This window comes from Mastigoproctus giganteus, chromosome 8 (assembly GCF_048544385.1).
Source record: "Mastigoproctus giganteus isolate SK-2022 chromosome 8, ASM4854438v1, whole genome shotgun sequence".
Taxonomy (NCBI): Eukaryota; Metazoa; Arthropoda; class Arachnida; order Uropygi; family Thelyphonidae; genus Mastigoproctus; species Mastigoproctus giganteus.
The window spans coordinates 130,229,025-130,243,363 of NC_143582.1; the positions used below are offsets into that span (position 1 = coordinate 130,229,025).

The 14,339-nt window shown below is 38.3% G+C and overlaps 1 protein-coding gene across 1 annotated transcript in view; it reads right to left on the reverse strand.

The window, feature by feature from the left end:
- LOC150081819 (RIMS-binding protein 2-like) overlaps window positions 1-14,339 on the reverse strand; it is a 1,020,459-nt gene that overhangs the window by 939,924 nt on the left and 66,196 nt on the right. Inside the window, exon 3 of the mRNA XM_090380329.1 lies at window positions 7,274-7,396. Within this exon, the coding sequence (XP_090236455.1) occupies window positions 7,274-7,330 (57 nt within the window). The 5' untranslated portion in view covers window positions 7,331-7,396. The remainder of the gene's footprint in view (window positions 1-7,273; window positions 7,397-14,339) is intronic.

A 14,339-nucleotide genomic window follows, 5' to 3' on the forward strand; every position in this document is an offset into this window, starting at 1 on the left:
TAGTAGCAAATGATGCAAGAAAGCAAGGCATCATCAGCAAAAAAAAAAAAAAAAAAAAATCCTTTCCATCCCCTCTAATGGTTTGCTTAGTTCTTCCTTGAATTTATTCAAATTACCAACATTCTGAAATTACCAACTATCCACTGGGTGAAGGAAAACTTCTTCACATCTATCCTGCAACCATCCTTCAATTTGAAGTAATGCCCCCTCATCTGTAGTCTGAACAAAAGGAAGAATACCATCAGCATTGGTCTTACTCAATCCATTCAAAGCCTTAAACATCTTGATTATATCACCTCATAAGTGCTTAGCCTCCAGACATTACAATTTGCAGAACTGAAGCCTTTCTTGGAAGGGCATTCTCTTTCTTGATCATTCTCTGCACCCTTTCCTCCAGACCTGTATGCAGTACTCAAGATGCAGCATAACCATTATCTCATACAATCACCTCTTTATCACTACTTGCAAAATTCTTGTATGTCATTGACAAAATCTCCTGGAACCTGACTGCACCGTTCAGAGAACTTCATATCCGATTGCAAAATTACTGCCAGATATTTTTTCATTTTTCACTACCTTGAATGTGGTATTATACAGTTCATATGTTAAACTGGAATTACTGTTACCCATATGCAGTAACTTACATTTGTCAATGTTAAAATTTAATTGCCACTTCTCAGTCCATCTGTCTAATTTTTCCTAGATCCTGTTGAAGTAACATACCCTGATTACGCAATAATTACCTGACTACCTTCATGCCATCTGCAACCTTAGGCATTAAGCATGATACACCTTATCAGTATCATTAATAAATAATGAAAACAACAATGGGCACAGCACCAAATCCTGGGGGACTCAACTAATAACATTAATCTATTGATAACCACTCTTTGTCTTCTCCCATGCAACCATTCATTTATCTATAACAGTAACTTGTGCTTAATGCCACACTGCTCGGTGTCAAAAGCTTACCTGAAATTCAAGTATATGACATCAAAATTATTTTTTGCATCCATTTCCTTTGTAACCCCATCACAGTATCCAATCAAATTGTTCAGACAAGATTTTCCCCATAAGAAACCTGTGCTGTGACTGATGCATAACTGCACGTCTTGATGGTCTTGCAATACTTCTTAAACCAGTAACTCCATTGGTTCCCCTGGAACAGAAATTAAACTAACAGGTCTGTAATTACTCGTAGTAGTAGTAGTAGTAGTAGTAGTGGCATGTGATCCAAGAAAGCAAGTGTAGGAGTTTATGCAGCATCAACCAAAAAAAAAAAAAAAAGAAATTTACAAAACAATTCCCACTAAATGTTTGTCCAGTTCCTCCTTAAATTTATTTAACCTATCAACTTCCACACGACAGATGGAAGTTTGTTCCAGCAATTAACCACCCACTGGCTAAAGGCAAATTTCTGTCCATCTATTCTACTCTGTCTTTCCTCAATTTGAATTTATACCCCCTTAGGTTTGTAATCTGAACAAGTGGAAGAATCCCATCAGAATTCAATGTGCTCAACCCATTCAAGGCCTTATACACCTAAATCAGACCACCTCACAGATGCCTAGTCTCCAGCCATTGCAATTTGAAGAACTTAAGCCTCTCTTGGTAAGAGGATCCCTTCATTCCCCTCACCAATCTTGTTGCCCTTCTCTGTACATGCTCAAGCAAATCTACATCCTTCCTAAAATGAGCCCTCCAGACCTGTACGCAGTACTCAAGGTGTAACCTGACCATTGCCTTATACAGAGGGACAATCACCTCTTTTTTCCCTGCTAGCAAAATTCCTGTATATCATTGACAAAACCCCATGACCTACCCTGGCAGCCTGTCTGCTTTGCTTAGAAAAGTTCATATATGACTGCAAAATTACTCCCAGGTCTTTTTCATTTTCTACCACCTTAAGTGTAGTACCACACAGTTGGTACGTTTCTCTGGGGTTACTTCTACCCATATGCAGTACTTTGCATTTGTCAATATTAAACTTCAGTTGCCACTTCTCAGCCCATCTGCCCAAATTTTCTAGATCCTGTCACAGTAATACACTGCCATTACTGTCATTAACAACCCTGCCAACCTTTGTATCATCTGCAAACTTCGACACTAAGCCTGATATACCTTAATCAATATCATTGATAAATATACAAAACAAGAGAGGACCCAACACCAAAACCTGTGAGACTCCACTAATAACATTAGTCCACGAAGAGCAGCACCAATTGATTACCACCCACTGTCTTTTCCCACTCAACCATCCTTTTTATCCATTGCAGCAACTTACCCTTAATACCATTCTGCTTCAATGCACAGGGAAGACTACTTGTACAGTAGTCTTCCATGAGCAACAGTGTCAATAGCTTTCCTGAAATCCAAGTATATGATATCAAAATTATTTTTTGCATTCAGTTCCTTTGTAACCACATCATAATATCCAATTAAATTTGTCAGACAAGACTTTCCCTTAACAAACCCATGCTGTGTCTGAATTATTGATGCAGTCTTGTCTAGATGATCATGCAATGCATCTTTAACCAGTGACTCCACTATTTTACACGGAACAGAAATTAAACTAACTGGTTTGTAATTACTCGTGTCACCCTTTGATCCCCCTTTGTGAATTGGGGATACATTTGCACATCTCAAATGTCCATGGGGGACCTTTCCTGAGTCCAAGGAAGCTCTCATAATTATGGCTAAGGGTTTGCTTACTTTCTATGCTGCCTCCTTTAATATAACTGGATAGATTCCATCCACCCCAGGTGCCTTTCTTATGTTTATCTTCAACAATTTCTCCTCCACTTTACTCTCAGTTATTACAAGATTATCTAGCTTACTGCCAGAGTTTAATACACTTCTGGCATTCCCCTAACTGAATAACTCTTCACGTGTGAATGTCAATGCAAAATATTCATTTAGTTTGTTAGCTACCTGAGCAGGATCATCAACAGTTGAACCATCAATATCAAGTGGACCAATCTGATTCATCCCCTTCCTTCTACAGGGTGTCTCAAAAATATTAGTATAAACATTTAGGGGAGGTAGGTAACATCTAAAGGAATTTAAATCACATAGGAACCCATAACCGGAAACATCACGGGAAAGTAGAAGCAGAGGCACAAGAAGCAGAAATGACACAAGACAGTAATTAGTGGCAAACATTTATTTATTTGACATAATATTAACAATGGAGTACGAGATGGATGCATTTCATGTTGTTACAACAGATGCTAGAAGGTTCCACCATGAGATGCAATGCATGCGTGACACTGACGCAGCATGGATTGGAGGACACGGTCGAACACACCTGGAGTTTCTTTGACAGTAGCAGCAGCGCAAACGAGTCTTGCCACGAGATCCATTTCCATCTCCACAGGTGATTCATACACAATAGATCTGAGGACCCCCCCCACAGAAAGAAATCAAGGCTCGATAAATCAGGTGAGCTTAGGGGCCAGGCAACGGGTCCACCACGGCCAATCAATCAACGCCCAAAACACCTGTTCAAATGGTCGCAAACACACCTTCCATAATGGGCAAGCGCCCCATCATGCTGAAATCAAATTTTGCGTCTCACATTTGCTGGAACATCGTTAAGTAACCCTGGTAGAACTTGTTCAAGAAATATCCGATATTTAGCGGAGTTCGTGCGGGATGGTAACAGGTATGGGCCGACTAAGCAGTCACCAACCATACCTGTCCACACATTTATTGCGAAGCGATGTTGTGCCGCATGGGTGCACACACCATGTGGGTTGTCGTGAGCCCACACGAGCATTGTGCTGATTGAATAAGCCTTCCCGAGTGAAATAAGCCTCATCCATGAACAAAACATAGCCTGGAAAATTCAAGTCTTGAACACTTTCTTGGAGAAACCACTGCACAAAAGCCACATGTGCAGAATGATCTTGGGGAAGCAGTAACTGTACCCTTTGGAGATGAAAGGGGTGTAAGGAATCGTTGTGCCAGACACACTGTACACTGCAACAAGACACTCCTAAGGCAGAGGCAATGGCACATGTACTGATAGTAGGATTATTCTGGATGGCATTCAACACACTTTCTTCCATGGCGGGAGTTCGCGTCGAACGTAGTCTGCCCGCACTACTCCTGTAACCTCTAAATGACCCATAATCGCACAAATTTTGATGCACACATGCAAACAAACGGTGGTCCGCTACATATCTGTCTGGGAAGCGTTCTCCATAAATTTGTTGAGCGGCTCGTCCATTGCACTCTGCTAATCCATACACTAGGTGCATGTCTGCCAGCTCACAGTTCGTATATCGATGCATGCTCTTCATGTGACGACTACCACGCCGTCTACCGACTTACGGTGACGTTTACGGTTGCGGGTTCCTATGCGATTCACATTCCTTTAGATGTTACCTACCTCCCCTAAACGTTTGTACCAATATTTTTGAGACACCCTGTAAAGTTTACATATATAAAGAACTCTGTGCTGTTTTTCTTTGCATCCTTTGCCAAAGATTTCTCGTAATCTGCCTTTGCCTGCCTAACCTCCTTTGTGACTTGGTTACAGACCAGCTTATATCTATCATGTTAATTTATACCACATGTTAATTTATATGTATCCCATACATTTTTCTTCTCTGCCACATGTCTAATTAGTTCATCTGACATCCACTGAGGCTTAAATCTTGAACAATATTTCTTAGTTGGTATGAAAAGCCTAGTAGCTTCCAAGATTATTTCTTTGAATGCTTCCCATTTTGAATTTGCTGTTGGTAACATCATCAGTTGGTCCCACGGTATAGAATTTAAATACTGTCTCAGACCACTGTAGTCACCTTTACAAAAGCAAAAACCCTTCCCTTTACCCTAATGGTAGTTATCTCCTTGAGTAAATCCCACTTCAACACACTGTGATCACTGCCACCTAGTGGTTCCTTTATCTGCAGATTCTGAATGCATGAATAATCACTACTGATAATCAGATCAAGTGTATTACTCCCTCTAGTGGCCTGACGAACATGCTGCTGTAGAAAACAATCATCCAATAAATCCACAAAAGCCTTGCTAGTGTGTGAGCGACGAACCCACAAATTCCAGTCAATATCTGGGAAATTACAATCCCCATTATAAGACTCTCTGATTTACTGGCCAACTCTATTTCCCTGTACAGTTTCTTATTATATTCATCAAAGTAATTAGGCCTATAACACACTCCTACTCTCAATTTTGATCTCCCAATACTTATGTCACACCAAACTGACTCGACACTGCACTGTCCAGCGATGTCGACTGGCTTCACTTTCTTAGATTTTATGTGTTTCTTAACTAAGAGCATAACCCCTCCTCCCTCCCTGTCCTGTCTATCCTTCCTGTACACATTGTACACCCCAAATTCCAATTCTGCACTGTTTATATCTGTGTGACACCATGTCTCTGATATCCGAACAATATCTGCCTTTGATGTCTTGACTAGCACTTCAAGCTCATCAAATTTATTAACTATACTCCTAGCATTAGTGTACATGCATGTATACATGTACCTGTTCCTACTCTTAGTTACCCTAACACAGCCCATGTGTTAAGGTAACTAAGCTGGGAGTCATAGTGGAACATAGTTGTTCCACTATGACTCCCAGCAGTCCTGAAAATTTCCATTACCTTGCTTTCCAGGCTGCTGTTCAGAAGCAGTGCAAGAATCACTTTTGCCTCTGCCCGGGCCAATGTTAACCTTTTAGTCTGTGTATTTCCCCATGCTAGCAGTTTTCCAACCCACCTAACACTGCCTCGATGGCATCAGCAAATATTCTTGCACCCTTTCTATTTAAGTGTACCCCATCCATGTAGAAGCAGTCTCTCCTGTCAAAAGGCGTCTCCGTAGCCAGGTGGGAAGGAGCAGCAGTGCGTAGCACACGCTTCTTGATTTGACCGGGGTTCGAGCCCGTCACCACCAAATACGGAGGATGCGGAAAGGTCAAGGGAATGACCACCGCATATTCCCGGAGCAATATGGCCTTAGTTGCTAATGCTCCTAAAAACCAAATAACAACAATAACAACAACAACAATCTCCTGTCAAAAGTTGGGGAACTGTCAAAATGGGTGCAGAGAAGAGCAACAGTATTAGTCAGGGACACAAAAAAGTATTCCTAACCTGAAAGAAACTCAATTCTGCAAATTGCAGTACTTGGAAAGTAGACACTTTTGAGGGGGACCTGATATAAGTGTTTGAGACGTTGACTGGATTGAGTACATAAATGAAATCCTAATGGGAGCCTTACTCTTTCTCAGACAACACTAAAAAACTTAAGTTGAAAAAGGATGCCTGATGGAGAAATGTGCAAAAATTTTCTTTCAGCCAGAGGGTGATGGATTATTGGAATAAACTTCCACCTGGTGTTGGATAGTTTCAATAAATTTAAGGAAGCATTGACATTATTAGAGGTGATAAACAGATGAAGTGGATAGTTTTTTTTTTTTTTTTTTGACTGATGCTACGTAAGCTTGCTTCCTTGCATCATTTGCCGTTATTAATAGTAAAAGTCATGATGGCTCAAGAGACTGATAAACCCATTGAGTCACATGGAAAAGAAATGGTTCTGTTGGATTTTATCGATTTTCCTTAGGAAATTGATAAATTTCCTAAGGAAATTTATGGACTAAACTAGAACAAATTTCCAATAAATTTCCTAAAGACTACACTAGAATAAATTTCCTAAAGACTACACTAGAATAAATTTCCTAAAGGACTATACCAAAATCCAACAGATTCTAGTATAGTCCAGCATTACTAAATCCTTTGAGGAATCTGAAGTGCTATACCCCCTCCCCCCAGCAACAACAATTTCCTCAAATAAACTTCAATCTGAACCTTCAGTTGGATAGCCTACGTATAAATATTATAATTACCAGTTCAGTTTATTTTATATTAATCTTTGGTTTACTGTATTAATAATCATTCTTTTTCTATGTATGAGTTTTATATGAATTACCATTTTTTTACTGAATGCTGTGTTTACTGCATGCCAAAGCCATTCCTTTCTGTGTATTGCAAGACATTGGACTATTGTTTTCTCTTATTTTACACTAAAACACATACTTAATGTTAGTAAAAAAACTAACATGTATTTTATACAAAGAATGAAGGACAAGCAGCAAAATGAGAATCTTACAACATTTTTTTTCTTCTTCAAAGGTCCTTAAAATCACTGGATAAGATATATGCAGGAATGTAATCCCTGAAAATTGGAAGAACCTGATGAATCTGAAAACTGGTTTTGATTTCATATGACTTTTATTACCTTCAGTAAAGTGTCCATTGTAGTTAGATTTCTGCTACTGACAAAACACTCTGTCATTGAGAACTTGAACCTCAGTATTTAAATGCTTCATTTTAAAAGCCATCTGCACCACCAAAAAGGTATCTGAAATTATACAGAAATACACAGAATACAAAAAAGGTAAAAGAAAGGAAAAATTGATGTGAAAAACATTAGTTATTAAAAATTTGGCAAATGCAAGAAATACTTTCTTTCCTTATTATTTTTTTTTTCTGTAAGTAGTATGATAAATTTGAACACTTTATTTAAATTTCATATAAATAGTAACTTTTATCATAACTTTCTAAGTTAATGAGGATAAAATATTTCATTTTATCTCACAAAGTGGAAAACTGAATACTAATTCTCTGAAAATATCATCCTATTTCTGAATCTGTATAGTTCCTAATAGATGCTGATAAAATTTCCTATCTTTAACTCATTCTTAATAGAAGAATGTAAATATAGAACTGATTATATGTATGTAAATATAGAATTGATTTAAACAGTGTGGGGAGGTACAAGGGTTTTCACTTCCTCATGATGTCAGTCATTGAAGAAGCATTTAGGACTCAGAGAAACCGGCAATTTGGGAGGTTAAGTGAGAGTCACGGGAATGACAGATTAATGACATGGGTCAAAATTATATTTTTGTCCTTGTTGTGTCCCCCTTCACCTTGTTGCTTTTCTCTGCATCCATTAAAACAGATTTAAAATTAGTAGTATATTATTTATTTGTAATTCTCTGTTTAATTTGGTGCATTTATTCTTTACTTGGCCTAATGCTTAAAAAAACCACAGTCAACTTCTGCCCCCATTGTGTTGTAATCAATAAGAACTTTTGAATTTTGCCACCATTGTTTTAGTATTGATATAGGCAATACTTAGAGATTCCGTGGACAGCACAAATTCAAAATTCATTTCCTTTTTCGCCAAAGACCATGATTTTCATTTTATTTGAGAATCTTCTGTTGTTTTGTTTATCTCTTCTAGTGCATCTCATACCTTGTATAAATTAAATTTATTTAGTTGGAATGCTGACTAAATGCTTTAACAGCATTTAGTCAGCATTCCCATCATGTGTCCAAGAGTGATAGTCAGGACAAATTTGATATATGTTTCATCAAGATGTTTCATTTTTGAGCTAATCCAGAAAATATCGTATATAATCTTTGAATTGTTCCAAAGAATGTCAGCACAGTTGAGGCCATGTCTCCTAGTAACAAATTCAAACTATGCACTGTATATGGCACAAAGAATGCTTCTGGATTTTTGGCCAAAATTCTGGCTTGTACAATTTTTCTTTACCAACCATATTAGCACCATTATCATAGGCTTGCCCTCAACAGTCTTTTAAATCAATGCCTAAAATTGAAAGTTCTTTTTTTTAGTTCTTCACTTAAGTCAAAATCTGTACTTTTTACAACAGGTGTAAAACCAATGAAATACTCATTAATTTCGACTTCTTTGTTTTCTTGTTCTGGTAGTTCAACAATATGTGTAATAAATGTTAGTTGTTCAACATGACTTTTAGAAGAGCTGTTTATTATATACAGAAGGCACATTGCTGTATACAACTTCATGGCTACAAACCAGGGGGTTAAACCAGGGATTGTACCAGTTTGTCCCTAGTACAATCTAGTTGAACTGAGTAATATTTACTTTTTGTAATTTTATGTATGATTTCTTCTTTCACTTTATTACCCATTAAATTAATAATTGAATTTTGAATTCTCCATTATTTGTTTCATTATTTTTTATCCATCTTAGATGTTCAGCCTTTCTAGCATCAAATTTTGAAATCATTTCTACTAAACCCAGCAAGTTTTCATTGTTTTCTGTAAATATTGTGCTATTAGTGCCACGAAATGCATCATTATGCTTGGCTAAATATTTTAGTCTTCACATGCAGATGGAATGGGCAAGCAAGTGTGAATATCTTATTATGGTTAACTTTAATCTGCTCCAGATTGATTATTATAAGCGGGAGGGAAACTCACAATTGGGAAAAACTTTTTTAAATAAACAAGATGATTATTATTTGTACGAGCACAGAAAGTACTAGTGTTAAGAATATACTTGACCTCATCATTACTAATGAATCAGATGACATCTCAGGGCTAAAGGTATAGGAACCATTGTCAGAAAGTGATCATGCAATCATCAGCTAGAAGATGAAGAAAGATGTTGCATTAGTTAAAAGTAAAGGCATGGGTTTTAACTTCAGACGAGGGGACTTTGACAGTTTAAGGCACTAAATGGCATCTGTGAACTGGTCAGATTGCCAAGGAATAGTGAATACATTTGAATTATGGAATACTTTTAAAGTAAAAATCACAGAAGCCATGAACGTATACATACTTTTAGAAAAATACTGCAGGAGGAGGATGCCAAAATGGATGACTGTGGAGCTGGCTGGTCAAATACAGCAAAAAAAAAAAAAAAAAAAAAAGATAGCATGGGACAGTTGCAAAGCGATGAAAAGTACCAAAGCTTACAAAAGATACAAGTTGATCTGTAATAGTACCACAAATAAGGTCAGGGTGGCCAAGGATGCATATGAGAAAGCATTGGCTAAGAGAGCAAAGAATGGGAACAAGGAATTTTTCATGTATGTGAGTGCAGGGGAGGGACTGATCAGATCAAACCCTTGTTCACCGGGCATGGGAGGGTCTTGGGCAGTCTGGTTGATGTTGCAGATTAATTGAACAGGTACTTGGCATCTGTCTTTGCTAATGAAAGACTGTTCAATGCTGAGAAGAGGCAGTGCGAGTCCACTTCTGCTCTCAAAACAGATGGCAAGAAGCCTTAGTTGTTTTTCTTGGTTTCACTGGTTAATATAAGTAACTTCAGTTGAGCTCTCTAACTGCTGCTGGATTGTTGTTCCTTCAACTTTGAATTATTGAATTGAACTGTTTATCTTTTGGAGATTAATAGCGATGATCAGTCTCTAGGATGTGATCCTCATCTGTGGACAGTGTCTCTTCATCGGTTTCTGTTGTAGCCTGCTTGTCCAGCTCATTGTGCTGTAGCTGATTTCAGATGACCATTGCACAGTTGGTTTTTCATCTGCTAACTGAATTAATTTTTATGTACAATGTTTCATGTATATAAGAATATTGTTAATATTTGTATATTGTACCATGTCTATATGTATAGCGAATTTGGCAGATTTTTTGGCCAGGGACCGCTTTACTCAATAAATGAAAAAAAAATTTATGAATGAGGCTGTCGTATAAAGTTGGTAATGTTGTGATTACAGATGATTGTTTATTAGAAGGACTTTTGAGCATCACATCCTAGAGACTGAACATTATCGTTAATCTCCAAAAGATAAACAGTTCAATTCAATAATTCAAAGTTTAAGGAACAGCAATCCAACGGCAGTTAGAGAGCTCAACAGAAGTTACTCATATTAACCAGCAAAACCAAGCTGATAGAAGGTGTTATTCCATGACCAAACCCAAGAAGAAACAACAAGTAAGGCTTCTTGCCAACTGTGTTGGGAGCAGAAGTGGACTCGCACAGCCTCTTCTCAGCATTGAACAGTCTTTCATAATGGCCATATGGCGCAAGGAACACAAGGCTTATGCTGCACCAGCCAAAAAAAAAAAAATAATAATAAAATTAAATAATTAGCAAATAATAAAAGATGAGGAAATAGATAACTATGCACTTCCCTCCTCCCCTAGGTAACTATCCAGCTAACTTCTGAATTTCCCAGAACTGTCAGCCTCTACCACCCATATATGTTATGTCGGTTTTTAAATTGATCCAGCCAACCATTGTTACACACGAAATCATCGCGTCCAAATTGTTTAGCAAATTTTTCCGCCTGAGCCTTCAAGATCAGACAGTCTATTGAAATCTAGCACTTCTTTGTGTGGTGAACCAGTGAAGCCATGTTTCCTCAACATTTGCAACCTCGCACTTTCTAAATTTTTTTTTCGGTTATGTTCTTTTCAGGTGCCGATATGAAAACATCTTTATTCTTCCACAATGTCAATACACTTGGAGAGGACAAAGAAAACTTTTTACACACTTCAACATTTTTTGCACCACGTTCTAACTCCCGAATAATTTCGACTTTTTCGCGAATTGAGAGAGACTTTCTTTTGTTAGCAGACATGTTTTCGAAGGAAGGGTTCGTCTCTGACTGATTTTACTTTAAAATGATAAAATGATCTGCATACAACATTCCTAGAAGTCCCGAAATGCATACAACATTCCTAGAAGCCCCGAAATGCATACAACGTTCTTAGAAGTCCTGAAATAAATTTATGGTTCAGTGACTACAAGACAATCTGTAAATAGGGTAATGCGACAAGTGGAATGCCAATGAACTCTATTGTATAGTTCCCATTCCAGGAGGACAAGGTCATAAATCGGCCGCTAATCCGATGCAGGTGGTCATAAAAGCTAAGTCGCCCTTTTCATTTTCATCTGTTCCAAGAATTGGGTTTTTCCTACTACCCGAGCAATTAAGAATGTTTGCATAGTTACCAAAATTTGTTTGGTATATCCGTGTAGTACGCTCGTTATAACAGTGAGCGATTGTATGGGAATACACGTAAATTAAAATCATTATGGCTTTTTGCTCATTACAGCCGTGACCTTGTTATTTCTGTGCTCGTTATAACCAAGTTCGACTGTAGTTTATTTGGATTTTAGCAAAGCATTTGACCCAGTACCTTGTGAGAGGTTACTGTATAAGCTTGAAAAGGTTAGGATCACTGGTAGGCAGGGCAGAAGGCAGATGGCTGTGATTAATGGATATTATTCACAGATTGGTGTAACGTCAGGAGTAGGATCCCTCAGGGATTGGTTCTTGGACCACTGTTGTTTCTCATTTTCATAACTGACATCGACGAAGGGATAAAAGGTGTGATGTCTAAATTTTCTGATAATGTAAAGATTGGCAGAGTTGTTAATGATCAGTGCTAAGCAGCGTTCCTTCAGGATGACTTGAGCAGACTTCAAGGATGGTCAGAGAAGTGGCACCTACGTTTTAATGTCGCTAAATGCAAGGTCTTGCACTTGGGGAAAGCAACCCACAAATAAATTATACATTTGATGGGGGCAAATTAAAAACAGTGGAGGAGGAAAGGGATCTGGGAGTTAAATACAGGAAGATACGAAGTTTTCTGAACAACGGGCAGCTAGGAAAACACATGGTGTCCTATCAATGATTTCTTGTAAGATCACATTTGGAATACTGTGTTCAAGAATAGACCACATCTGAAAAAAGATATTGAGCTTCTTGAAAGGGTCCAAAGATGGGCTACTCGAATGATGAGATCAGCAGAAGAACAACCATATGAAGAAAGACTCCAATTATGGGCTACAGAGCTTGACAACCAGGCACCTCAGAGGTGACCTGATTGAGGTTTATAAGACTCTGAGAGGGATTAGTAAAATGAATGAAGGTGGAATTCTCACTGTTCTAAAGAATTCCAGAACTAGGAGTCATAAATTCAAATTACATGGGTTGAGGTTTAGATTAGATTGTAGGAAGTTTTCTTTTAGCCAGCGAGTCATTGATAGCTGGAACAAGTTGCCCTCACAGTCAAAGCTGGAACAAGTAGCCCTCACATTTATTCAAACTGTCAGCCTTGAGGCTGACAATTTGGATAAATTCAAAGGTCAACTGGATACTTACCTATGTGAGGAGGGAAGCATATAATCTGTGTTTGCTTATCTACTTGGTTGGGATTTTATTTTTTTGCCAGTGCAGCAAAAGCCTGTGGCTTCCTTGCACTATATGGCAAATACTATTTCTGCATAATTTTGTAGCAGTGTAATCGAATTAGGAGAGGTCTATAAAGTATAATTTATAGCAATATATATGTGTTTTACAACTAAGGTAAAGTAAGTTAAGTTAAAGGTGATATAGTTGTACACGTTGGCACTAATAATATTAAGAGTAGGAGACCGGCAGAATTACTTAACAAGTACAGGTCACTGTTGAAAAACAGCCGTGAATAAGAGTTGAATTTGAAAGTGTCTGCAATTCTGCCCAAACACGATAGGAGGGAGTATATGATGAGAGCCTTGTCGATCAATTCAGCCCTGGAAAGATTGTGCAAGGCTCAAGGGGGTAGAATTTTTTTCAGCCTGGACTGTACTTGTTAACAGGAGAGACTGCTTCTACAGGGATGGGATACACTTAAATAGAAAGGGTGCAAGAATATTTGCTGATGCTATCGAGGCAGTGTTAGGTGAGTCGGAAAACTGCTAGCTTGGGGGGAGACAAAGACTAATAGATTAACAGTAGCCACTGGCAGAGGTGAAAGAGATTCTTGCACTGCTTCTATTGGAATGAGCAGAAGCCTGAAAAACAAGATGCAGGATATATCAGAGACTGCTGGGAGTCATTGCGGTACAAGTAAACACATGGGTTATGTTAGGGTAGTTAAGAATAGAAACAGGTGCATGTATACTTGCGTGTACACCAATGCTAGGAGTTTAGTAAATAAATTTGATGAATTTGAAGTATTGCTCAAAACATCAAAGGCAGATATTGTGGGGATTTCAGAGACATGGTGTCACACAGATATAAGGAATGCAGAACTGGAATTTGGGGAGTACAATGTCTACAGAAAGGATAGACAGGATAGGAAGGGAGGAGGGGTTATGCTATTAGTTAAGAAATACATAAAAACCAAGGAAGTGAAGCCAGTCGACATTGCTGGACAGTGCAGTGTCGAGTCAGTTTGGTGTGACATAAGCATTGGGAGATCAAAATTGAGAGTAGGAGTGTGCTATAGGCCTAATGACTCTGATGAGTATAATAAGAAACTGTACAGGAAAACAGAGTGGGCCAGTAAATCAGAGAGTCTTATAATGGGGGATTTTAATTTCCAGGATATTGACTGGAATTTGGGGGCTGGTCACACACACACACACACACACACACACACACACACACACACACACACACACACACACACACACACACACACACACTAGCAAGGCTTTTGTGGATTTATTGGATGATTGTTTTCTACATCAGCATGTTCGGGAGGCAACTAGAGGGAGTAATACTCTT